The sequence below is a fragment of the Labrus bergylta genome, chromosome 20 (assembly GCF_963930695.1).
Source record: "Labrus bergylta chromosome 20, fLabBer1.1, whole genome shotgun sequence".
NCBI lineage: Eukaryota > Metazoa > Chordata > Actinopteri > Labriformes > Labridae > Labrus > Labrus bergylta.
This window is the reverse complement of record NC_089214.1, coordinates 17,556,707-17,584,101: the sequence shown is the minus strand read 5'-3', so window position 1 is coordinate 17,584,101 and position 27,395 is coordinate 17,556,707. Positions and strand designations below refer to the sequence as shown.

The following is a 27,395-nucleotide window of genomic DNA, read 5'->3' as shown; positions in this document are numbered from 1 at the left end:
TGGTTTATGTGTTGAGTTGATTATCTTCTCTTTGGTGCATGTAATACTCTCTTAACCAAGTCAAGGGTTTTAGTTGCACATACGTGGAGGTGTAAATGGGGAAAATTGGCGACAAAACTTAACCGATTTGACCTTTTCTTCTGCTATGAACACATCCAAAGTTATCTGAGGTGCAGTATGATAATGTGTTACTGTTTCACTTAGTGAAGGATCTGTGTTTGCTGGATTCATCTGTACACTGATAATATCTACGAGAATGGTGTTGTGCTAATCTTTGGATTTATGTCAAAAGGAAACTCATTCCGCCCAGATCACCAGGATTATCATTTAAGGCTTGCAAAGGAATGAGTTGTGTTTACCAGCCGTATTCCACCCAGCTGAAACAATACACGACTATCCCCAAACACATCCAGGCACACCGCCCTCTTCAAATAAGCCTTCCTTTCTTCTCAAATGATGTTTTGCTTAAGTAGGAGGGACTTAAAGCATCAACCCAAACATCCATAATCAAAACTAACAGAGCTAGAATGGGTGGTTAGGGGTGGGCGGCCTCGGGGGAGAGGTTAGGTTTTCGAGGGGGAGTCGGGTATGGGGTGTCACGCGGCCCTGAGGTGAACTCGGAGAGGATGGAAGTGGGACCACATGTTTGTCCTGAAATTGCACAGCTCTGGCCGCTTGGAGGTCCGAGGGCAGCCAAACCGCACGTTTGAGGTTTGGAGTCAGTGACTGCGGCGGACGCAATAACACACACATTCCTTAAAGGGATGTTCTGCAGAACTCCCATTCCTCACATCACTGTTTACCAAGCTCAATCCCAGTCTCATTTTCTTGATAATGAGGCAGTATTTCTCTCTAGGCAGGTGTTTATGTCACATGTTGCTCTCATTTACTGACCAGCCTTACTCCTAATAAACAACAGGCTTCATGAGGCTGGTTTGTAAAGGCTTGAGTAAGTTATTGAATTTACAAATTTGTTTTGTATTAGCATAGTTTGGAGAATGTACTATAGTCACATGGCAGCTCTCAGGGTGGGAAGCCAAAATGCTGAAATTGAAAGGATGGTGTTGTACTGCAGTGGTCCAAATTTTAGGTTAATAAAAAGTAGAAATATTACAAATGTTTAGCGCATGTGAGTGAAAAGTAAATGGAAAGACAAAGAGAATAAATCCAGAAGCATGCCTGGCCATATTTCAAAACAACAGCTAATTTTAGCATTCATCTATTCCTATCTAATATTGCTGTTGACCATTAGCGAATCTCTGGGACTTGTTCTTGTGCAAGGGTGAGATGGACCATGAGATGGACCATGAGTGCTTGAGTCTCGTACCCTGTGGACGATAATGGTTTCTATGTAAATATGGATTTGTGATGACGGTTTGTCGGCCTCTTCATGCTGTATCTGTATTCATGGAGAGTATTAAAGTGTTTCTCCTGGCATCCTCCCAGCTGCACTGCAACCTTGATGTGTGATCAGACTTTACAGCGCCTGCCTCAGTGACACACACACATAGAGTCACTCATCTATCAAGCCCTTTTAAATATGACCTCACGCACAACACCATAGGCTGATACTTAAGATGGAGACAGTCACTCTCTGGATGGAAGCAGAGTAACGTGTTGTGTGTTTGCGGGGGTGGGAGTTGGAGGGGAGCCAGACTTTAAACTACAGGGGTCTCGTAGTATATGATGTGATTCAGTCCGACAGGCAGATTATTGTTTTCCACATCGTTTGTTTTCTCTGTGGAAGTCCGCTTAATGAACGTGGTTCTGTGCCAAGGGCCTGCACACAAACTGGCTGGTTAATGTCAAGGTGTTTCGCTGTGATCTGTGGTGGTTCAAATATGGAGGTTCTGCTGTTCAAGTTTAACATGAGTTTATGTAACACATGACTTAATTTTACATACTTGTGTTTCCTCCACAGGACTTGGGAGTGAGACCCCCATTAAACTAAGCAATCCCAGATTGCTAAAGAAGAGAGCTTTAAGGTAAGATATTATGTTTTTTTGTTTTTAGATGCTTATCTTAGTTCATTTTTGGATGGAGATAGCTCAGAAAGTGCTTCTCACTGTAGTTATTAAAGCAGCATGTTCTTAGAAGCCATTACTGTGTTCATAAACTAAATATTAAAGACTGTTCCTTTACAGTTTTTTAAATGGAGTGTGGAGCTCTGAAGAGAGACATGCAATGGCCATTTCTGTTGTCAGCAAAACATATTTGCCGACTGTACAAAAGATTACCTCTGTAGGGATCTTTTTGTAATGTTGTCAGATACTAATTTAGATAATGATCTAAACCTGTCAGGGGCAAAAACAGGAAAAGTTAGCGTTTGTGTTTTTGATAGGGTGAATCATCCCCAAGGAATTAAATTGCAACCATCACAGCTTTTTTTGAGGCTGATGTCTGACTGTTTGTTTCTCAACAAATCTAAAATAAATGGTACATATATATATATAAATAAAATACATTTTAAAATGACCCTTCACGCTCGTGGAGTTCCTCCAGTGTGTAAACAAACAGATATCATGGTATCAGGTAAAGCTGTGGTGCCTCTGACAGGGAAAGTGTCCAAGCTTCGTGAAAGAGTAAGAGATAAGCACACTTTGCTGCTTGGCAGTGTGAAACAACCCTGCTGGGGCATTAGCAGGATTGCTCAGCATCATGCTTTTGGCTGTGTGTCAAATACATCACCAGGTCTCCTTGTTAGCCTCCATTTAGAAAGGTTACTTTATGGCAGTCAGGATGAAGGTCAGTGTGGAAGACTGTGTGTGAGTGTAGCTTTGACTTGAAAATATTGTGTTCTTTGGAACTTTATTTTTTTTGGAGATTTCAGTCTTGAGAACAAATGATGTGGTGATAGAGAAGGCTGCACAATGTACAATATTGTTTTCAGAGCTTTGGTTGCCGGAATGAATAAAACCACAAAGTCATGTTTTCCCAATTCCCAACATTCAAAATCATACAACTTGAGCTCTCTTCAAGTTGTATGGTAACTGTGTTTTTTGAATCAAATCCAGAAATGGCTCCAGTAAGCCCTGGAGAGAGATATTTGCTGTGAATCTGTGTGAGGCAGAGGGTGAGGCGGGGTGAAACCTGCTTAGAATTTCTGGATAAATATTTGGGGGTTTAAGATTTACAGGTTGAAAACCAAATGTTTTGTTCAGACGAATAATAGCTTGTTGTTCTTAGCTTCATCAATAATCCATTTGCTGGTTGACCAGATTCTTGAACATCAGTCAAAGAAGTCAAACTTCCAGCAAGATTTTTGTATAATTTGGATGATTGTTTGAAAAAATTCAGATTCATTCACTGAGTCTTTTGCAACTGCGTGCTTTATAGGTGTATAAACAAATCCTGTTTCCCACAGCTCAGCCCAGTTTCAATAACAGTTGGTATTTTTCCTGCACCCCTCAGCTTCCAGAAAGAATTTACCTTTGACGAAAAAGACGACCCAGCCAAAAGCACTAAGGATATAGATGTTAGTCTCTTGGCCAATCTCCCGAAAGGTGAGTAAGGTTTTTTTTTTCTGCCTCGTTGCAAATGGCCCCTAACAATGTCAAGTTTCCCAGGGTTTTTGAAAGTCACAGTTGTGCAATAGCAGAAGTCTTTGCCAGGTGGAACAAAGTCAAGATTTTCATTTAGACCTGTTTTTCTACAAGCACAGTCCTCGTATATTTTATGACTTGAACAGCTGCACTGTGTTTTCCTTAAAGGCTCCATCTGCTGCAAAATGTAGATCAAATAAAGAGATAATGTCATAGAGAGGTTTGTGGTTCTCTCGAGCCCCACTGAATGGTGAATATAGGGATTGACTAGCTGTTGAAGGATGATTTAGATTAGCTTATTACGATTAGCAATTTGAGCAAAAAGACCATCTGTGATTGTGAAATTAACCTTACAGGACGACCTCAGATAAATTGGATTGGCTTCTAATGGCTGGATCCATTTTGACTTTGTTCCATATTCCCACAAACTTAGATTAGCTAACCTCAGACACTTATCTCTTATACAACTCATTTTGTCTATTGTTATAACATTTATTCATTTTTCAGTCTCTGAATTGAGGAAACGATTTGAAGGAGGAATAACCACAAGCTCAAGTGATTGGGAAATGAACAGGTGAGAAGGTGATGCTATGAGTACGAAAAGACTGCAAGCCTTTCTCCTAATTATAATTTTAATAATAATAATAGCATGTCTGAGGTTAAGTACTTCCTGCTTCCTGCTTGTGTATGTAGAAAGGAGCGTATCGCTCGGAGGTTGGAGGGCATAGAAGGCGAGGTGCACCCGTCTCTGCTGCCTAGCTTAGTGGCCAATCGCCTTCTGGAGGAGGACACACCACGATACACCCGGGCATCTGACCCCTTTGAGCCCTGTGGTGGTGAGACATTTACAATTTCACTTTTTTCCTTTAGACTTTTTTTTGTGCTTCTCAAAGAAAAAAAAAACTTTTTCTCTTTGCCCTGTAAGTTACAGTACAGCGCTATGGCATGGAGGGATTTGAACCCCAAGAAATGCAGCTGACGGCTCCAGAGCGACAGTCCAGAGCCCGAGTCAGACCTGACCCTCAGTCCTCCATCCTTACAGAGCCTGTCTTTACCTCAGGCTCCACCAACGACACCCCGGAGCTTGAGTCCAAGGCTGAACGCATCGCCCGCTACAAAGCAGAGCGGCGACGACAACTGGCTGAGCGCTATGGCATCTCTTTGGATCAGGAGCCAGACTCGGACTGTCCCTCTCGCTACACTCGCACCCGCAAGGATTCTGACGGATCAGAGATGAGGGGCAGAGGAGGGTCACTGGGGGAGGAAGGGAGGGATGTCACCCTGAGTACTTACACCAGTACCTCTGCCACCAGTCCAAGGGCTGGGCGCACAGCACCACAGCATGTCCACCCAGACCAGGGTTATGAGATGGGTCGGACCAGGGTGGACTCGTTCTCAGAGAGGGAGAGATTGATGAATCTGGAGAATCAACGCAGAGCGGCCCCTCCTGAGCCACCATCCTCTTCCTCATACATGGATGTGACAGCAATGTCCTCAGCTGCTAGGGTCCCCACCAAGGACTTCCCAGTCACTGGGATACCACCCAGTTCTCCCAAGCTGAGCAGGCAGCACTCGCTCACCTCACTTAAACATGGTGCATCTCCTGGTGACCTCTTCATTGATCAGCAGTCCCACAGCATCCTCAGCAGACAAGGGTACGTTGTTTTGATCGCTGTTTCTGTTTGACCTCATCTTGTTCTTTCCCCAGGTCGTTTTTATGACTTTCTCCAAATGTAAGAAATTTAGTTGATTTGATGCCTCCATAAAAATCTGGCAACATCTCTTTAGGAAGCTATTTCTTTCCAAGGGTTTGGACCTTGCTACCTGTGATATTCGTTTGAAACAGGGTTCGAGCCCAGTTTCTATATGGCTCAGAAAAACTGCTGTGTCATTCCCTTGAGTAGATGGACTCGCTGTGACAGCATTATTCATCCCACTGACCCTCCCTCCCTCCAGCTCAGTCTCTATGTTTCTTCACACATCCACACATGTCCAAGGTCGTCCTGTTGGCAGGAGTGTGGTATCATACCAGGTCAGGCAACCTGATCATGTTCTAAAACAATCTTTAAGCACTTACCAACTCCCACTGAGACCTACAACTGGGTTTGCAAAATACATGAGCAGATTGATACATAATGTGTTTTTCCTTATGCATCTATTTCAAAACTTCCTGTGCATCTGTTGAGAATAGCAAATTGCCATACTTTCTTAATTCCCAGAGGTAGTCTCGTTGGCCAAGCTGTTGTTATTCTGTTAGGAGGAGCTCTTTACGTGGCTGCTTGGCTCAGTGGCAGATCCCACATTCTTAAAGAGAATTTATCCTCTTTGAGAATTTTACAAATGCTGATCAGAAAACCAAATGCTCCCTGAAAGGAAATTCTCAGTTTATAAAGACTTTGGTTTATTTTTCTAGTACTGACAAAGGTTTCTATGGTTATTTACAACATTGAACCCCCTTATGCCAGCCATTTATTTCCATAATTTATTACTTCTCTACAGTATAAAGATCATGTCTTATATATAGAGCACCTCCTTTCATCTTTGTAATTGGGCGATATCTGAAACGATGGACGAGCAACAAAAATGAGACCATAGTTCTTATATGATATATTATATATTATTATGGAATTGTCCTTCAGTTTGCATGGTCCAGTCAAATATCCAGTTTGAGTGCATTCTGAATTAGACACTGCTGCTGCTGAGGTGAAGAACTGGAGTGTTTTAGGCCCACTATTGATAGTACAGATAGAATCAGTGATTGCGTCACTCTTCTCCTTCTTTGGGATAAAACAGCTAGTTAGCCCAGTTCAGGTCTTGGTCAGGCTTTGGTCCTGTAGCTAATGTTGCAAACAAACAAATGAAGAAGACCCTATACCAACTAAGCTGCCATTGCCTGTTTAGTGTTCATGTCTGCATCATTCTCTCTGTGTTCCTCAATCCCTCTCTCAGATTATAAAACTTTGCTCTATGTTTTGTGTCCGTGGGTCAAGGAGGTTGTTTGGTAACTGGGCGGCTCAGTGTGACTCAGACCCCTGACCACAGCTGGACTTTATCAGGACCAGTAAGGCCTGATGGGGAAAAGAGCAAATAGGAGATGGTATTCTTTGACAAGATCATCTTGACTAAACATAGCTTTGGCAAATACGCTTTCTATGGGGAGTATTTTTGTATTAAGTTGGACAGCAGTCGAGATCAAATGTGATTGGTAATTGGCAAAGAAAAACATGTGCTATATTTTACATTAAAAAGAAAATGTATCCAGATAAAAATCAACTGGCTATGAATGCCTGCTCAAAAAAACAGATCTTTACATGTTGGCCTTGACCCAAAACCAACTTTAGGATAACCTACTCCTTCCAAACCTGCATACATTTATTTAGAACAAAACCTGTTCTGAATTACTTTGAGAATAACTAGCCTTGGCACAAATCTATTTGACCTGACATATCCAAAGACAGAGGGAGAGGGGGTTTAACAATTTATGAATTGAGAACAAGCAGCCATGGTTAAAGAAGCAGCACTTTTCAGTTTTTCCTTTTTTAGGAAAACGGGGAGTTATTTTTGTCAGTCATTACTTTAATGGAATTAACATTATGAACATACACATTTACAGTTCATGTATGTTGATTTTGATGCCTCTCCCAAAACTGCAGTAACTATGACTGGTCTCATGTGGGAGCATAACTTGTATTGTTAGCAGGATCCTGCTGGTGGTGGAGCCCATTCTCATTCCGGTTCAAGCTTAGTGTAATGTTATTGTTGTTCATAATGTAGTGGTGTATGTGTGTGCAAGAGATAAGACTAAATCCAGCATTTTACCCAACCTTCCACTCAAATACCTCCCATGGGTTTCCGTTGGTGCAGTGCAAGAGGGAAACTGAGCAATGATTGGTTCCTCCAGACTGATGCTGAGGGCGACACCCAGTCACCCATCAACTGGCCCTCGAGGTACACCAGAGCTGGTTGTGTCTCACCCCAACATCCCCTGCCATGTTTCCATCTGCTAGACTTACAAAATCCCATCAACCCCAATGAGCAGTGCTTCTTGAACTGTGGGCCAGAACAGAGGCCAAATACTGTTCCCTGTGTTGCTATACTCAAGACTCAAATGTTTAAGAAGCTCTGCTTTGAGCTTGAGATCCAGCTTACATCACATTGTCATCATCCTGTTCGCCACAAGCGCCTGTTCCTTTTCTTTAAACCATAACTTCATTTCCCTCCCATAAGTTGCTGTGTTCAGTTTAACCCCAGTGTGAGAAAATCTGTAACTTATTAATGAAGGATAAAACATTACGAGTAGTGTTTCATCAGAGTAAAACTGATTTTACATCAGTTGGTGCAACAATTTTTAAAATCTTGTTCTTCACTTTTTATTCAGTCATCTTCTTGTATTTATATTTTATGTTGGTGGTGATCCCTTGATCTGTCTTTCAGGGACTTGTTAGCCATGCAGACGCACATCCTAGAATACGGAAAATTCAGTATCTTCACAGTCATAACATAAATAAATGCACTCAATCATGTCCTTCTTGACTTTGGATTCAAGTAAACCTGTAAAAGTAAAAAGCCCCTGGCAGCTCTACTCCAAATCAATCTCATCTCTTATTATTCTGTAATTTTTGCTTTTGGTCTCCTAGCTCTGATCTCAAACAAGACAAAAAAAATCATCTGTAATTCTAACAAAATCAACTAGATTAGTGTACGAGTCGATTGCTGTGTTTGTCTGCTCCTTTTTGATCAGGCCGATAAAATGATCAACAGTTGTCTTGAGATAAATCTCCCTTGTCTATTTATGTTTCCTAAATGCTAACCAGCCCTTGTTCTTCCTGAAGACTCAGAGTTAGGGAGAGGCTTTCCAGGGAGGACGGTCGCCAGAGGAGCCCAGAGCTGGAAGCCCCATCTTACCGCAGACAGTTTCAACACCAAACCCAAACCCAAACCTCTAAACACTACCACCCAGACCAACCAAGCACCCAACAAGTTTATGCTCACCCCCACCATCATCCCCCAACTCAGCCTTCCCGCCATGGGCAACCAGGAGGGCAAGAAGTTGGCAGTTATCCCAGTTACCTATCCATGGCCTCTGGTCCTACATCCAAAGCTGGGCAGCAACAGACCCAAGAAGAAGAGACCGAAGAGTCCGAGGATGTGAAAACAGAGGGCCTTCTGACAAGTAGAAAAGCAGTGCTGCCCTCCGAGATCCGCCGGAGAGAACGGAGCACAGAGGACCCTCGGAGAGGAAGGAGGGAAGAGGAATTAGGGATGTCCAGGGTGCATAGTCTAAACCATTCAAGGGAGGTTGAAGCAGAAGATGGACACAGAGGGAGAGTCAGGAGGGATGAAAAAGAGCGTCTGCAAGCATCAGAGGGCAGAAACAGAGAACAGGAAAATGCCATCTATGTTCAAAAAGGGATTTCTGCCACCCACATCCAGCCAAGAGTGCCACATCCTGGTCCAGAAGGCTCCACCTCCAGCACAGCCCTGAGCCGCTCAGTATCGGATGCAGTGGATCCACGAAGGCCAAGTCAGAGAAAGTTGCAGCACCAGGCCTATGACCCCCGAGAGGTCAGAGAGGGGGAAGGTCTCGGTAACCAAGAGGGTCACCAGGACACTCGGGTGTCTGTTGCCCAGCTCAGACACTCCTACATGGAGAGCACCACCACCCCACCAAGCAGGCGCAGGAATGAGCTGTAGGTGGAAAAATAAAGCACTTCCCCGCTGCTACTCATTGGTTGGCTTCTTCAGAACTTAGGCTGATGCTTGGTATCTAACAGTGGCTGGCTCCCTTATGACTAACAAGCAACTAAGGAAGGCATGGAGTTAACATTAAAGTATAGTTATACTACTGCATAGTTTCTAATCTGTAGAAATGGCATTCACGCAATAATCACTTAACACTGAGCTTCCATTGGTGTTTTATTTCTGACTTTATTGGTGCAGTGACTTGTTTGGTTACTACCTTATGACAGGGAATGTGTGCATGTTTTAAATGCTGGTAAATCTGCATGGGCAGTTTTCAAAACCAGGGGTACTACCTCTGCTTTTAAAAATGTGTATTTTGCTACTGCTCCCTCTCTGTCTCTCCCTCATACTATGTGTTTTCTCTTTCCTTTGGGTCTCTATCTGTTGGTCCATCTCCTTGGGTGGCCCTCCCAGTGAAGTTGAGTGTGAAAGGGAACTCGTGGGCTACAATGTCCCATGGAGAGGGGAAAGGGACAGGGGGCGCAGGCCCAGGCAGTATATCTGTCCTGGGGAGAGTAGAAAGACCTCAGAGAGGTTTAGGACGCAGCCCATCACTTCTGCTGAGCGACAGGAGACTGATAGGTACTGCTCTGGTCGAAGGAACGCATGGCTGAGAGTGCGGAATGCTGGGAAAATATCCATGATCATGCATGTCAAAGAAATCATCACATGATGTTGAACTTAGAAATGTTGATGCATAGAAAGGTTGAAGCATATTCCTACAACCAAGACATCTTGCTCAATGGCCCTGTGCTTTAAAAGAATGATGACAATCTAGTTAGCTTCAGCTTTGCAATGAAATTACTCTGCTGTCATGCAAGTAATAGTAAACAGATTGACTGTTTTTATTAAGTTGTCTTTAAAGCCTCAACCACTGCTGTGGGTAGGTATCTGACGAAGTGATTGACAGCATGCTTCAGAAATGGCCTCACAACTTCCACACCAGAGATTGAACATTGGTAAACTTAACCAGTCTGGCAGTGTGAAAGCACCAAAACTGCCTGGTTGTGTTTATTTAAAAGAAGGCAAGGAAAGTTTTTGTTACAGAGCACCATTCATACATAATGCAATTCAAAGTGCTCTGAGAGTTAAAATCAAAGCAGTTGTAACATTATTAGCATTAAAACGCCATGGTACTAAACAGAAAAAAAACATTTAAGATCCAAAATGAAATGAAAGATGGCATCCTATAAAATATTTTCAATTATCCTCAAACTGGGTCAGAAAATGATTAGTTATCTGCTCTTCGCGCCTTGCAGTGTTGAAGTGCTCTGAAGCCTTCTGACTACAGAGTCTGACTTCCCGACAGACACAGGTTCACCTGCTGGTCTTGATTAAATGAAATGGATTCTGTTTAACAAACCACCAAGAACATCTTATAAAGATTTAGGATCCCAGTTTGCTACATGTGTGTCGAGCGCTGCCCTGGGAACCCTCCTACAGGGGCGGAGAAATCCACACCAGTCCAGTCTTTAAACCCAAACACTTCACCAATCGTGGTTTGGGTTGCAATAAGTGCTACTGCATTGTGATAAATGCTTATTAACACATGGACTTAACTATAGTTTATCATGTAACTAATGTCACACATGTACCCTAATGTAGGCGAATAATGCTAACTACTGGGGAAAAAAGTCAACTAGGAAGTCGACACTAACTCCTTGTTTACAAAAGAACTCAACCCTTGTTTCCTGAAGGAAAGTACAGCCTCTGTTTGCTCCATTCAGTGCCCCCACCACCATCACCACCCCCACCATCCAAAGCTGACTTTAATGTTATGAATGCTACATCACCTGATATGTAAGGTACATCAAACAATTATGCAAGAAGACAGTATCCAGTAGCGATGCTACAGGGATACCTACAGATTTTAAAGCGTTGGACCACCTACCTACTGGGCTGGTGTATTTGACGAGGTGGGAGTCTAAGTAACTGTGTTGTATGTACTCAGTCCATAATCAGATTAATAGCATGAGCTGGATCACAGTTTACCAGGGGCCATGACTGCTACACACACACACACACACACACACACACACACACACACACACACAAACATATACACAAACAGGTATGTACACCCTTCAGTCCTCTTGATTCGGCGTCTCTCTCTAACAACATTAGAAAAGAAGGAAGCTTAAAGGCCAAAGGTCCTGCTGATTGGGCCTTGGCATTGGTCATCACATGTGACCATACCATGAATCGGTCTTTGTTGAGAATCATTCCATGCGACCATGGAGCTGAACAGACTGCTGTAATGCTATCTAATTCTCCAGCTTAGTCTTCTTTACTACAGTGTTCCCTTTTTCTTTTTTTTTTCCTAATACTAACACTCACTGTAACGTTTCACACATACCAGAACTGACTGCTTTTCACTGCATCTCCTCACCTCCTCTGTGACTGGCTCTCTTCTTTGTCCTGTCTAGAATCACTCACCACCCTTTGACACCATTGACTTAGGCATTGTAACAAGGAGACGGCTAGCTTTAACTAATTTGCCTTTTTCTTTGTGCTACTTTTGAAGGTCCTGTGTGAGTTCAGATATCGCTTCTACTGAAGGTAAGTCGTTGTATTTTCTTACTTTTAAAGCACAACTTGAATGTCTGAATATACCTATAACAGGTAATATATATTAGAATAATAAAGAATATGTACTGATAAACATAACGGCACACGTAAAAGATTGATTGCACATACATGCTTTGCAAACTCATGTACCATATGTACATAGAGTTACACTGTTCATGAAGTACTTTAGCTTGTGTACACAAGTGTGTGTGTACTAATTGATTAAGCATGGCTATCTTAAGTGGTATTATCAGCAGGCCTGTCGGTATGTTTTAGACCAAAGGGAACACTTGGCTGGAACGTCCAGTTGCATAATGTTTGAAGGTAAATTTAAAGCTGTTAAAAGTGTGACACTTTTATTGCTAAGTCATGATATTGATATATTTTTAGTTTCATGGTATGAATTTGACTTTTCATCACTCACATTATTTATGTTCCTTAAGAGTAAGAATTTCCGCACTAACTGGATACTACTCCTGTTCTTTGAAAAGTTTGAATTCCTGCAGCCTTTTTCTCTTGGATGGGCTCAAATACGGCAAATGGGTTTTTAATTCATCGGAGATGCTCTTCATTTAAATGAAGCATTCTCTTACTCCTGCCTGCAGGATAGACAGTAGAGAAGTCGGGTCATGACTACGCTGAACATTGACCAATTAAATGTTATGAAATAAAAACAGCATCTGGAAGCTGACCACACATTAATAATATGTGACTTTTTGTTCCTTTATATCAGAGCTTAAAGAATAGATTCACAGTTGGAGGCAAACTGGCTCATAACTCTTTAACAGGGAATCACAACAATTGAAAGAGTTATTACTGCTGCTCACAGTAGCACTACAGCACTGCAGCTCCACTGAGGGCCGCTCATCTGCTTCTTATAAGCACGCACTCAGCCGGGACTCTTTTTTTTTTGTACTGAAGAGCACAAGAGTGAGCAGAGCTCGGCTCAGCGGCGTCAGTTAAAGGGAATAGTTGTTTGGTGATGTCATGTCATATGTCTCACAGAAAGCGTGTGTTATGTGTGCATGCAGCCAAGCCTCTCACACCTGTCTGTGTACTCTCTACTTTGACGCCAGTCCCAGGCCTTGTGGTTTGTCTTTGCTCCTGGCTACAAAGTCAGGTGTGCTGAATGTGTGAGAGAAATGAAAGTGAACATTCTGACCAAAATCTTAAAGGGCGAGAATCTGCTTAACACAATGAACAGAACATATCTGAGACACAAAAAATTGTTTCCAATCATTGTGATGAAGATACTCTCTGTGTAGTTTTGTATCTTTGTTTTTTCTCTCAATTTTTGATATCTGATCTTTTTGATTATATTTTTGATTAAGACATTTGTTAAGTGTATGTCTTCATTATGCATGTTCATGGACTTCCTTTTTGTCCCTTCAGCCGATGAAGAAAAGGTAGACGAACTGGCCAAGATGAGCGTAGCAGCCAAGCGCTCCCTCTTCAGGGTGAGCATCATATTCTGCCTGTTTGTCTCTCTCTTCCTGGTTTTCTTTCTCTACAGATGACATGATAGTTTCAGACACCAAGCACAGAGAAATGTGCTTTCAATCAAGGACACAAGGACACAAACATTAACATTCTCCGTTGTTACTTAGAGTTGAAAACTTGGGAGTTTTTCATAATGTGGGGTTGCATAAGCTTTCTACTGGAACGAGCCGTTATTGGAGTTCATTACACTTCCACATCTGTTAAATTGACCTCAAACATGCCCTACAGTCTCAGTCGCTGATGCTCAATCCAACAGAGACTCACATTTCCAAACAGCTTTGATTTTGAAAGGATGTTAATGTGCTCAATCACCTGTCTTTAATCACTGCAGTGTTAAATTCTTGAGCCATATGATGTAAAGTCCATGATTATTATACCAGTGTTTTAAAGTCTGAAATGTGCCATTATTATAAAATGACTTTCCATGTGTATCCACCACTCTTCCATCCAGGAGTTGGAGAAGAGCATCGATGGAGGAGCCCCTAAATCACGGTCCAGGAATGCTGCAGTGGACAGGAGACTAAGAAGGACACAAGACCGATCCAGAACTCAGCCGATCACCACCGAGGAAGTCGTCATTGCTGCCACGTAAGTCCTTGTTTTCTGCCAAAGGTACAGGAGTAGTTGATCTTTATTTTCCCAAAAGGAGCTGAGTGAAATTGCTTTTAAAGATTGTTAGCACTTCGGATTATGGAGCAAAATTAGCCGATATTGAATTGATAAGCTAATATCGACCGATATTATCGACTGGCCGATTAATCGGATGGGCTCTAATTTTGATCTGATAACTAGTCGCATAGTAAGCCTTTGAGAACGAGCCTCGCTATCTGTTTCCTCTTGTGTTCAGCTTTTGTGCTGAGATTATTTAGCTAGCTTCATATCAAACCCACTCAGAGTGGATTCGATATTTTCATCGAACTCTTAAAGAGAAAAAATTATGCTGAATTTCTTGTTCTGTTGTTATATGGCTAATCCATCAAATTGTATTTTCTTGACATGATTCAGGATTTAAATTGTGTGGTTATTCTGAAATTATGTTTGTTTTCAGCCGACATCCTTCTGTAGAAATGTCTCCTCTTCGACATGTATTGTATTTCTCTCCCTCAGCTGGAGTTAACCTTTTAGTACCTTGAAACATCTCTGTTTTCTCTTTCTTCTTTGTGTGTCTTTGTGTGACTTTGTCCCTGTCCTTGGCCACTGCAGCGTCCCCGCTCACGTGCCCCACGCGGTGTCTGTTCACACCTCTGTAGCACGCGTCCCTAGCCCGACCTTAGTTTACAGCACTGTCCCCTCATACAGGTACAAGGCACGATGTGAATGCTCACGCTGACCTCCAGAGTGTGACTAACATCTTCACTGAATGCTGCTCATTCCCCACTGCATAGTGTTTGTTCAGAGTGGATTCCTCACCAATGGGATTAACCCTACAGCATTTGAATCACTGCAAGTTCCCAGTGGTGTAAAATTCTGATGCACAATATTTTTTGAGTTTGGTGCCCTCCTGTGTGATTACAGGAAACTACATAGTTACGCTATTGAAGGACGGAGAAGGCTTGAATGAACTGAGTTGATATTGTGGTTTTGTTTGCAGTGACAATGATTCACTCTGAATGTGAACACTTCCTTTATTGAATCTTTTATAGGATGTCAGTGGATGCATTTAATGCCACTCAGCTGCCTGCCATTAAGCATGTCACAGTCTAGTCTGCATGTGCTTATTCTATGCTTACCAGAAGTCTCCTACCTCTTTGTCTTTTTGGTGACACCCTGCCCACAGCCTGCAGGCATCTGCACAGCAGAGCTCCTCCGCCCGGGAGCAGGCACGGGAGGCCCGGCGTGCTCGGGAAACCCAGGAGGTCCAGGTCTCCAAACCAGTTTCTGTGACGGAAGAAAAAGACCATCAGAAGATCCAGAGTCATAGCAAGGACCAGGTATCTAAACCGGTGTCCACAATGGTGGTAAAAGACGAGGAGAGGAGTCAGAGTGATAGTAACAGCAAGGCTCAGGGTCCGGACGAGCCTGATCTTTGCACCCTCAGCCTGGCAGAAAAGATGGCGCTGTTCAACCGGCTTGCTCAGCCTCCCACCAGGGTGACCCGCGCCAGAGGGGACGCACGCCAGCGCAGGGCCAACGCTCGCTACCAGACTCAACCCATCACACTGGGAGATCTGGAGCAGGTAGGGGATCGGATCTTATCTTATAGCAATCCTCTTTACTGCTTTTAGTGTCTTTTGATTCTCTATGAAACAAATGCTGTTCCAACTCTATACCTTTTTTCTTTACGCTAATGTGAACATGTGTTTGTCTCCTCAGTTTATAATGCTTAGGGGGGAAAAGTTGATTCTTTAACACATTTCTATATGTCTATATAAAGTAGGAGTTTTAAAAAGAATTATGTTTGTAATGTAACTTAAGTTCTGATATTCTGGCATGAAGTTTGGTACATTTCCATCTCAAAATCATATTTTTTTTAACAGATTCTTGTCCCCAGTACAGTCGTCTTGATTCAAATAAGACAGAAACACAAAACAGATTAAATGCAGGGGGGCAGCAAGTACACGGTTACAAAAACAAGTCGAAGAAAAGATGAATTATTTTCATCCATATGGCGCTGCTCTGCGGCTGACGCGCACACGAGAACTCCGTGTGTGTTTGATAGTAAGTTGTGCTCTCGGTGCGAGGCAAATTCCTTTAGGGACAATAAAGGTTTCATTCATTCAATTAATACAAAGACTCACTGATAGAAACAAGCTTTATAGCCATTATCATAGTCAAGTCAGATAGGATATTCACTGAAATACCCTTCAGGAACAAAATCAAATGGTTTTATTACACGTATAAATAAAAAATACTAACACCATGAATACATTCATTGATAAAAAAGTCAAGTCTCCCGTGTATTGTTAAGTCCTATAACAAATGAGTAGCCTAGTGGCTAGTGTGCTCACTCCATGTACAGAGGCTATAGTCCTCTAGGCGGATGGCCAGGGTTGAATCCATTCCCCACTCTCTCTGTTCCTGATTTCTGACTGTCCTATTTTTAAACAAAGGCATAAAAAGCCCAAAAATAAACCTTTGAAAAGAAAAAAAAAGAATCAATGACGTGTACAACTGTGTTTGGGCCTTTGTCGCTGAAACATATTTCTATTAACTAAAGAAAGATGATAATATTTACAACATATGATACCCTCTCTTGGTTATAAGGATCATAAGGAACTTCCCTGTTATTCATAGACCTGCAGCAGGTAATGATTTAGCAACAAAAGGAAGTAAGATATAAAATAAAAGAACATTTTAAGTGTTAAGATACAAAAAGAAACATCTTAGGTGTTTTTGCGTTGTGAGTAAAACCCATTTCTGCTCAGAGAAAGAAAAGCTGAGCCATGCATCAAAGCATGTGCGTGTTTCTGCTCCAGGAGTCTTCAGACATAGACACCAGTGATGAACAGGAGCTCTGCGACAGCCCCGTAGAGCACCGACAAGTAAGGTCCATGTGAACAGTCACCATGCATTTGCCTTGACACAGTGGAGTCCGACACAGCTGGAGCACTCTTCTCAGAAATGACCGAATACATTTCTGTGAACATTACGTGCTGTTTGGCATCTCATTATCTATGTTGCAGTGTGATTTCATTATGAATGTGTACAGCGCATGGCCCGGCTTCTGAGTAAGATCTGACTCAGTTCTTCTGCTGTGTCAGTGAGGAGGCTGTGATTTGTGGATGGATCATTTATTTCAGTAAAGCTTGACGGCTTTTGAAGATGCCTCAGGGTTGGAGGAAAACAAAGGCACTTTATACTTGTTCACCACCACATGGACTGACAGCAGCTTTCTGTTATGGACTTGTTTGTGGCACCATAAGAGAGAAAATTGAGGCATAAAGAAAAAAAGGAGTTGAAAGGGATTTATTCTCAACAAAGACAAAGATTTTTGAAGTTTTTTCTCAGCAGTTAAGCGCTTTCCATGGATCTTTATTGTTGCTTCACTCAGCGAAAATGTCAGGTCAGTGCAGATTTTTCAGTTGAGGTAATTGTTTTAAGTTTGGGAAGTGTGTAGTTACAGCTACAGCTGGATGCATTGTGTGCAGGGGGGGAGGCTGCTGGCATGGCTTTGTGATGTGGGCTGCAACTGACCGGGCAGATAGGCTGCCCTTTGATGCTCAGGAAGTGCAGTGAGTCAGACAGGCGGTGATTAGTCAGCGTCATTCTCTCTATTTTGTGTGTGTGAGCACTTTGCCCGACCTTTTTTTTTTTTTTCGGCCTCTGTAGCACACTGACCCACTTCTTTCTTTCTCTGTCTTTCCCTCCCTGATACACAGCTTCAAAACGGTACTTCCTCCGGGTACAGGCACCTCCCTACCTCATCATCCGCCTCTGTTCTGAAGGCTGGAGGCACCGTCTCCACCGACCACGCTGGAGACATCCACATAACCAGAGCAGCACCCAGAGTCGAACCCCTCCCTCCTAGCCATGACAGGCCTCTGCCTCCTCGCCAGCCAGACGTCCCAGCACTGAGACCCCAGGAGTCGACAGATCACCAGAGGTCCAGGACTTTATCGGTGGGTGAAGACGGAGCGAATCTGGGAGGAGGAAAGAGGAAGCTGCCTTCTCCTGAGAGGGCAGTAAGGCAGGCCCCTTTGCCCCAGCCTCAGACTGGAGGAGAGAGTAGAGAGGAGGGGGAAGAGGAGCAGCGGCTGACCACTTGGGGTGGAGAGAGAGCCGTGCAGAGCTCGGACAGCCGCATATTCCACGAGTGGCAGGAGTCGTATCAGAGAGAGGGAAACTATATAGACAGCCAGAAGAACAGAGCCATCAGTGGAGGTAAGAACAGCAGAGAGAGCTCTGTTTCAGCTTTGCTTTCTTTTCCTTTTCTTTGCCTTGTTCTAACAAATTTATTTAAAGGTGATATTCAACTTTTGCACAGTTTATACAAACTCTAACTCCAAAGAAAACACACTTTTTACTTCTACAAATGTAGTTTGTGACAAACTACTGTGGTCTTAACAATTTTTAAGGATGTGGAGATGATAGGTAAAAGAAGTGGGATGAGGCTGAATGTTAAACACAAAAAACTCTTAGACTGTTTGCCAGTTTTCAGATGTAAGCATGCTTACAAGCACAATCAAAGATGGTAAATATTAAACCTGCCAAAAAAGCCATGATAGCATTGTGATAACTGCTTTAAATCAAGTTGGGTGAGTGAGTGATAAGTACATTGTTGTAAATGAGCTCACACTAAAACATGTCAGACACAGGTGTTAAGTTACTTTGCATGCTAGTTATCACAGTGTTAGCGTACCAATGGTACCATGCAGGGTTTAAAACTGGCTTTTATATCTTATAGTAAAAAAGTTAAAAACATACTGTCATTCCTGGCTTCTGAGCTAGCTAACACACTTTAGCATGCTTAAACAGAAAACATGTATGACATGATAAATAAAGCATCACCACATGAGTAATGTTCTAATACTGCCATGTTAGCATTTCAGCATTTTAAGAGTCAGATTTTTCATGTTGCCAGTTGAAATAAGAATTACAATTTGACATAAACTTAAACATGGTGAATACCTGCTAAAGCTACCAATGTTAGCACTGTCATTAACTTCTTCGTATTATGCTAGCAGTTAGCATTTTTAACTATTTTTCCCCAAGTATTTAGCATAGAAAAGGGAACAAGGGTTGTTTTTGTTCGTTGTCTTGGATTATCAGAAGAAATAATGCTTAAAGTGTGAATGTGCTTGAGGTATTTAAATATTTAAATAGCAAACGGTTGAATCTGCGTCTAAAAATGTATAAACACAATCATGTCAGTAAACCACATTTCCTGTCAGTGTGTCGTCTGAGAAAATGTTACACGTTGAGATTGTGGTTTTCAGGCTTCCTTTTATGTCTGAGCGGCAGTCACTTTATGCCAACGATCTGATTTGTTCTGTGTCAGTGAACAACCTTTTTAAAGGGTTCAGAAATCAGTCGTAAGAATGTTTGGTTCTGTGGACAGAGAAATGCAGCACAGAAAGAAACGGGCAGTAATGCCTTGACAAGGGAGCCTATAGATTATTTGATTACAGCCGTTAAAAGTGTCTGCTTCTCACAGGCGGATGAAAGCCTCTCGGTGAGTATGAACGATGTTTACTCCTCTGCTGCTTACTGTTAACTCTAAGAGTACTAGCTGTGCTGTTTTAGGAAAACCCTAAAGTCATAAAAACGTTGTATATTGTGTTATTTAGACGAGTGCATCCTCACAGAGCTTGATAAAAGGATCAGCCTGCAGAATGCGTCCGTAATCCTGTTTCACACCATTTTATTTCATCTAGGTCCTTCATAAGCAGCATTATTATGCTTTCTTAAATCAAGTTCACCACAGAAACCATGGAAATAGTCGTGGTTGAGTTATTGATTTTGCTCACTGTGTTACGTCTGCTCATGATCACAGAGCTGCATGAGTCCAGTGTGGTAACGTCCAGAGCAGCAGTGTGTCAGCCTCCTCCAGTGGCAGACACTCAGGCAGACAGCAGCGGACACACAGCCGGCCTAGTGGAGCCCGAAGACGGAGAAGAACTGAGCGACATGATGATGGCCAAAACCATGTCCATTAGAGACAGGTGAGCTTTTGTCAAGTTTTTATTATTTTTTTTGCTTAAAGGGGATAAAGTTATTGTTGTCTATTTGTATGACCATATGTACGTTTCTGTCTAATCTAAATGCCTATTAGGGCTGAAAATATTTTCATTTTGCATCAGATACTGAATAAAGCTTAAAAGTCCTCTCAACATGAGATGGAGGAGATCCCATTTTCTTCTTTGGTTTAAATGTGGGTTAGTTGGAGCTAAAAAAAAAAAAAAAAAAAGACATAATAAGGGCAACTCATAGTGAGAAAGTGGGTTATTGGGGTTTTCTATTCTCAGTCTCTGCTGCTTCACTGCTGGATGGTGTGTTTCTATAGTTTGTGGACATCAATGGAGCACAGAAACAGATGATTTGTGTTGCTTTCAAACAATAAGGAGAGGAATAAGTTATTACCAGGACATCACTAGAAATATATCTGATGACACACAGTATGATCTAACAGCCTGGAAAGCTTGATTTGTTACTTGAGCACCCACCATCATGTTGTAAGTCATTTAAATGAAGTTGTAATGTTACTTTATTCTTTATAACTGAGTATTGGATTCCCAGATGGATGAAATGATTACATAAGTGTCTTGTTATGTCATCTTTTGTTTACAGGCCCAGAACGCTCATTTGACTGAGAAACACGCAGGCAGCATTCACACTCTGAATTGATTGATGACATAATAGATGTTAGATGGACATTCAAACTGGTGTTAGAGGGTGCGTGTTGCTCATTCCAGTCTGCTTGTTGTAGTAACTGTCCCCTATCATCGAACATTTCAAAGGATTCAGGATACAGCTGGGGACATATTTTCAGCGTTACTGTTTTCTGCTTACTAGATTCATTGTAAAGCCTGGGGGGGCAGAACATGTCCTCTCTTTGGGTCACAGCGGGTCGGGTGTGAGAGGACACCACGACCCCTCAGTTAGAGGTCCTGTGTACTTCCTACTCAGGAATAAGATCTCATAAATTGAACCTCTGTTCTTGTTAGTTGTGCTTCAGTTGGTGATGTTTTTAAAGTATATATTCAGACAGCTGTTTCTCCTAACAGTTGCATTTGAAGTTAGCATTTGCCACTTTTCACTCTCTTCGGCCTACGTGAACTTGAGCTCAAACAGATGCTAGCACCTTTTTATTGTCTTAACACCTTGTTGAAACTAAAGCCTGTCAGAAAGTTTCCCAGCACACAGCATGCTGCCTGATATCTCCGAGGGATCTTTTTCTAATTGTTCTTAAGCTGCCACCAACCTGTTGAAACCTGAGAGCAGTTAATAGGACCTTAAACCGTGGCATGCTGTCTGCTTCTGTTTGTTGTCTCTATTTCAAGTGTTCTTGTACAAAAGATGAAAGGACACATTGCATTGTGTCTCTTTTTTTGTGTTGGCTTCAGTATTGTCTTCAGGTCGGGTTCAAGCAGGAGAAGCCAAATGATGTTTCAACGAGAGCTTGAACTCGATTTAGCAAAGTGTTGTGTGTCTTCAATTATATTCTTTGGTATTGTCTCGACCGATCCGACCTTACATCGGTAGCAGGTCCGATATTGAAGTAATTTACGTTTCAGATATCAGACTGACGGTGCCGGTCCACGTCACCGATCAAGAAAGATGTTTGGGCACTTTAAACATTCTCCACTCTCACTTTGAAGACGTTCAGACTGAACTGTAAGAAGTGCCCACAAATTGTCTCCATGACGACGTTAGGACGAGGTGGAACAGCTCCTTCTATATGATCAAATTTACCATTTCTTCCACAATTCCTCCTTCAAAGATTTCATTTGAAAAACCTGACAGCTGTTGCTGCTTCCTGTTTGTATGTGAAGCCAGCACAATGCAATGTTAGGTTTACTACAGCGTTATGTAGCCTTACACATACAACCAACAACAATAACATTATCGGTTATGATATAAAAATCTGGGAAATCTGTAACGGTATCAGTACATATGTATCGGACTTAGATCAGAACTGAAAAAAAGTGGATCTCTAATCTCAACTAGGACCCAACCTTGATGATTTCCTTCATCTTTTTTTTCCTGTATAAAAACAACTTGAACACCCGCGTTTCTCCCCTTGAATTAATAAAGTATTTCTGATTCTTCCTCTTCCCCTCTCAGAGTGGCCCTGTTGAAGAAGAGCGGCGAGCAGGACTGGAGGAACAGGATCAATAAGAAACAGGATGTGGCAAAGGTTGCCGTGGGTGACCAGCAGGCTGAGCTCTGGGAGGTGGAGCAGAGCCTCAAGAAGAAGGTAACATCCTGACCTGCACACTCACTGCTGACTGATCTGTGTCTGGCTGTTGTCTATCATGTCATGTCTGTCTCTCCACTTATCCATCTTTGCTCATGAATCTTGAATGCAGCACTTATACAGCTGAAGTGAAGTGTCTCTGAGACATAGACATTTGATCTGATCCACAGTGTTGGGATTTGACATCAAGTATTTCCAGTTTGAGCCTCTGAATCAGGCTGCTTGTCAAACAGAGTTTTTCAGGTGTTTTGATCTTGTAACTCTGGACTCACAGAAATCTGAGATGGAAAACAGACGTGGAAAAATGAGTTTTGCAGTAGAAACCTGCAGAAAAGCATGGTTACAGTTGTGTATAGTTCTAAACAGAGAGGTTGTGTCTTGTCCATGTCTGTGTCTTTTCATGTCTTTGTGTGCTTCCTCTTCTTGTTGCTGCTGCATGTGTTTGTGCTTAGACTGTATCAACAGATAATCCACATTCATTTCAGTCAAGGCAGCAGAAGAGACACTCTTCTCTCTGGATGTTAACTCTATTTCATGCTTCATGTCATCGATGCAGAAGTGTGTGGATGCCAAGATTTCAAATTAAATCACATAGTTCAAAGTGCTTTTTCATCTGTGTGTGCGTGATGCATACCAGTATGACTTTATCATGAATTTAACTTTTAAATTGGAAGTACTTCATTACAGTCAAAACTGAAAATAGAATGATAACTCAGTCAAATGTAAAACTATATTTACTCTTCAGCACAATATTTCCATGATTAAAATGTGCAGACTTAAGTTGAAAATTAAATTGGGTTTTAAATGGGGTCTTTTTAATTAAATCAAAGACATAAATTAGACAGACTAGGGACACATATTTGTGTGGTAAAGTTTTTTTGCAAAATATGTCACCTTTAATTAGAAATGTGCTAAATTAAGGACATCATCTTGTCAACTTGTCATGCATTAGATGAGTTTGCAGGACTATGTCACAACCAGTGAAAAAGTCCTCAGTATGAATATTTTTATGTCATTGTTTGGCTTACAAACACACAAAACACTTTTTTAACCTAGTGCAGTTTGTGAATTTTGATAGTTGATAGGTATTGCCAATGAATGTTTGGACTTCCAAACGATGTAATTAAACCTTAATATAATTTAAAAATAAACTTTTGATGTGATTAAACAATTATGTTTGTAGCCTTATTATGATGTAGCCTTCCATAGCAGCTTCAGTTGTCAAAGTGTTCTCTGTTTTTCATATCATAAAGGGGTTTTATTTGAGATAATCAAGATTGGAGGACATTTAGCTGAAATTAAGTCTAAATCAAATAATCTGCGCAAAGAGACTAAAAGTTATCCCTCTGAGAGAAGTGTTTTGTACTTTTTAAATCCTGTTAGACTGATTATGAGGAGGTAGTGACGGTGATGACTGTCGTCTGTAATGTCGCTCTTTCTTTCTGAACTGAATGTTTCATGTAACCTTTCGCTCTTCTGCTCGCCTTTGTCTCTGTTTGCATGTCTTTTAATACAAATAAACCTCATTTCATCCTCTGCATGTTGACTGTGTTTCTGTGTGGGCTTGTTTTTGAAGGAAAGGTGGGGTTGGGGACTGTACTGGTACCTCTCTGTTTAGAAATATTTACAACAGCTACCATCCACGTCAGCGAGGGTGTTTTTTTTTGTTTCCAGCTGCTTATCAGAGTTTGTTCAGCTCGGCTCGACAATCGGTTCATGTGAGGTCAGGTCTGATGGTGTGACCAATGATGTGATGCTGTGTTTTCTACGCACTGTTTGAATTTTTTCCGACATGACGTTTTAATCAAATCAGGAAATGAAGAGGTTTTTCATCCAGTTCAAGTGACAGCCGAGCCGAGGTCATGGGGGAAGAACAGTCGATGTTGTTAATCTAGTATTTCATCCTCCTATTCTTCAGCGTAACTGGACTGGATTCAGTCAACTTCATGTTATTGATCAAAGAAGAGCAACACTCAAGATCTCAGCAGATATGAAAGTCTGCAGAGTCAAACAAGAGCCAACAGCAGAGTGAATACAGACTCCTATTGTCCCATGTAAAAACACAGGAGTTAGTTGGAAAGCCTACTAGAGGTGCAAAACAAAGGATGATGATGATGAAGTTGAATTGCACATAAATTTAGTTTAAATGTATAACTCTTCATTTTTACATTTATTATTTACATGTTAAGATTATTGCAGTTTCCACTCCTAGGCAGAACTTCATCACCAGTTATTTGATACTTTTATTCCAAAAACAAACAGGAAGAAGACAGCACGTATTGCATCATTAACATTTTAATCACAGGTCTATAAAAAAGGGCTGGTTATACGGCCTCCTTAAAATATCATAAAGGTTTGCAAAATAACTGAACTGTAACCCCCTCGGAGGTCTCTCAACCGGAAGGTGGGGGGGTTTGATAATCAACTCCTGCAGCCACATGTTCGATGTATCCTCAGGCAGGACACCCCTCAGTTGCTCCCACTGCTTTGTCAGTGGCGTATGAATGTGTGTAATTGGGATAAGTTACTTCTGATGGACTCTTTACTCAGCAGCCTCAGTCATCAGTGTGTGAATGTGTAGATGTGACCTGCTGTGTAAAAGTGCTTTGAGTAGTCAGAAGACTAGAAAAGCGCTTTACGAGCTCAAGTCCATTAACCATTACCTACATATCCTAGTCTTAATATTATCTGCGATAGTAAGCATTCAGCTACTTAAAGAGCTTCAAGAGGAGGGGAAACGTTAGAGAAGTCCAAATCCTCTCTTAAAATATTTGTTTGTTGACATACATGTTGTTGATTTTGTGATTTGGCCATGACGTTATTACTTATGGGACAACAGAGCCTTTAGAAAACTTGTCCCTTCTCTCCTGCGGCTGCTTATCTGTAGGAGGATGAAGCTCTGATGATGATCGATGAGTTTGCTGTGTCCGACCAGCTTTGGGTAAGGCCAGTGTGCAAACTATGTTTGGTGGTGGTGGTTGTGTTCCCCCTTAAAATCATGGTGGTGGTGTTCTTGTGGTGTGTGTTCCTCTAATCATCCCAACTCTACTTATTGGCTCTCACAAGTACCTTGAGGGGTGCTTAAGTATCTCACCTGGTAGAGTATGTTAAGAAAACTGCCAAAGAAGGAAGAAAATAACCTAGAAGATAAAAATAACTGTCATCCCCTCAATATGTCCACGATCCATGACAGGAACACTGCAGCTGCTGCACACTTCTTAATATCGTCTGTGTTTGTATTTTCCATGGTCATGCCTCTGTAGGAGCCAGTCTTTGCCTCTGCTCTCTCTCCTCCTCCTGAGCCTCCTTTCCTAACTCCTTCCCCTGATGAGTCAGCCAGCCAGGTGAGAAGTGGCCTCAGGTGTTGCTGCTTGCGTTTCCAGCCCCACTGCTTACATCGCCATCTCACATGCTTATACCTCACTAAGCTCTGAACTGATGAATGTTAAAAGGCAACGTCAATGATTTGATTTAACCTCACATATTGATGAAAGGAATCTGTCAAGAAACTAAGATGTCTAAAAGAGCTTATGCCATTCCTGTGTGATTCTTTGGCACTGATTCCTCCACATTGAAAGCTCTTAAAGCGCCAAACTGCACTTCCTGTCAAAGGAGTAATCCCTCAGCTTTAGCGGTGCATGCAAACAGTCATTGCATATGCACATTATGAACAGGATTTCTTCGCTGTCCATCACAGCCGCCCTTCAGATGTGTTATACTTCCCCATTCTGAAGCTTTGTTGAAGTCTGCATGGCAGCCTTTAATGCTTGCACAGATCATGTTCGACCTTTTCAACGTCACCTCTTAATCCTCATCCTTTCTCACCTTCCTCGTCATCCATGCGTCTGGATGTGAAGGTCATCAGATCACCCAGGCCCTCGCATGTGGATGAGCGACACCCCTGGAGAAGGAAGGTGACCCTGTCAATACCGTAAACAGTGCTTTGGCAAACCCCCTCAAAACCCCCCTTCCTCGTGGCAGCACTTGCACACACATACAGTTTCAGCCCCTTAAAGTTTGCACCAATTAAGTGTTGTCTAGTTGGAAACTCAAAGACATTGTCTGGAATTTGTCTTGTATTCTCATTGTGAACTGATGTATTTTTATTAAACCCCATGAGTGACAGCACAACATTGTTGAAGTGACGCTCATCAAGGCAAAGGGTCAAACTCCTTAATTGTCCACATTTTGGTAAACGGTGTGTTTTAAATGTAACTGACATTAGTGGGCTTCCTGTCTACAAATTTCCCCCTTTGGTGTCCATGTTTTGCTTGGCTACTTTGTCTTGTTTGTGAATGTTGCTCTGGTTAAAGTGAAATTCCACATTGAACCTGTTATCAATGTCATAAACAGAAGTTTCTGTTTTGTTGTCTGCTGCTGTGTCTTTTCATTTGTTGCCCTTTATGTGTAATAAGTACTTTAAAAAAGCATCAATTACAGATACATGGTTAAAACAGTAAGTAGTTTCTACCTCTTGTAATGTTATTTGAGGAAATAATATACGGATCAACTGATGATTTCTGACTTTGAAAAGTGAACTATTCCTTTAATTTGAGTCCAGCAGAAGTATTGAATGTTGCTGACTGTCACTTCTCTCGACCTTCTCTCTCTGTCTCTCTCTGTTCTTAGCGGCTAGCTGAGTGTGAGATGGAGAGCCAGAGCATCGAGGCTCACATGTCCATTCAGGAGAGGAAACAGCTCATAGTCTCCCAAGAGGAGTCCTGGAAGAGTAAAGGCCACGGGGCTGCCAACGACTCCACGCAGTTCACTGTGGCTGCACGCATGGTGAAGAAAGGTGAAAAATGAAACACCACATACTCTCTCTACAATCCTGATCCCCCGTCCCTCGTGCAGCTCAACATGTATGCACCAAATTCTGAATGATTACTCTGATTACACAGCCTGAAGTCCACACCTCAGTGTCAGCTCTCTGCTCTGAACCCTCTAAAGGCCCATTCACAACAAGCAGTGAGGAGAAAATGATTTTCCTCGTCCCTGCACCAGGCTCAGACACACCCGGCCAGACACTCTGCTGAAGCAGAAAATTATCTTTATGGTTGGATATTTTCCTCATTAGAGGCAGGCCTGGCCGGAGGGGGCAGCTGTTGGAAGGTTTCACTCGTGTCTTGGGAGAATTGGTGCATGTTAAGGAAGATTTTGGCTAAATAGAAAGTGTCATGAGGAGG

At 42.1% G+C, this 27,395-nt stretch overlaps 1 protein-coding gene across 16 annotated transcripts in view; it reads left to right on the top strand.

Moving 5' to 3' along the window:
- Positions 1 to 27,395, top strand: part of svila (supervillin a) — a 72,760-nt gene that overhangs the window by 30,353 nt on the left and 15,012 nt on the right. For 4 of the 16 annotated variants that reach the window (XM_065948782.1, XM_065948783.1, XM_065948768.1 and 1 more), the window contains 21 exons: positions 1,922 to 1,985; positions 3,412 to 3,503; positions 4,050 to 4,116; positions 4,236 to 4,378; positions 4,468 to 5,197; positions 7,407 to 7,490; positions 8,375 to 9,232; positions 9,699 to 9,866; positions 11,809 to 11,843; positions 13,245 to 13,309; positions 13,804 to 13,940; positions 14,556 to 14,651; positions 15,130 to 15,529; positions 16,769 to 16,834; positions 17,672 to 18,173; positions 19,786 to 19,954; positions 22,077 to 22,209; positions 25,097 to 25,150; positions 25,473 to 25,553; positions 26,067 to 26,123; positions 26,839 to 27,004. In XM_065948782.1, the coding sequence (XP_065804854.1) occupies positions 4,109 to 4,116; positions 4,236 to 4,378; positions 4,468 to 5,197; positions 7,407 to 7,490; positions 8,375 to 9,232; positions 9,699 to 9,866; positions 11,809 to 11,843; positions 13,245 to 13,309; positions 13,804 to 13,940; positions 14,556 to 14,651; positions 15,130 to 15,529; positions 16,769 to 16,834; positions 17,672 to 18,173; positions 19,786 to 19,954; positions 22,077 to 22,209; positions 25,097 to 25,150; positions 25,473 to 25,553; positions 26,067 to 26,123; positions 26,839 to 27,004 (3,952 nt within the window). In that variant the 5' untranslated portion in view covers positions 1,922 to 1,985; positions 3,412 to 3,503; positions 4,050 to 4,108. The remainder of the gene's footprint in view (positions 1 to 1,921; positions 1,986 to 3,411; positions 3,504 to 4,049; positions 4,117 to 4,235; positions 4,379 to 4,467; positions 5,198 to 7,406; positions 7,491 to 8,374; positions 9,233 to 9,698; positions 9,867 to 11,808; positions 11,844 to 13,244; positions 13,310 to 13,803; positions 13,941 to 14,555; positions 14,652 to 15,129; positions 15,530 to 16,768; positions 16,835 to 17,671; positions 18,174 to 19,785; positions 19,955 to 22,076; positions 22,210 to 25,096; positions 25,151 to 25,472; positions 25,554 to 26,066; positions 26,124 to 26,838; positions 27,005 to 27,395) is intronic. The other 12 variants (XM_065948769.1, XM_065948773.1, XM_065948772.1 and 9 more) reach the window with 12 other exon arrangements.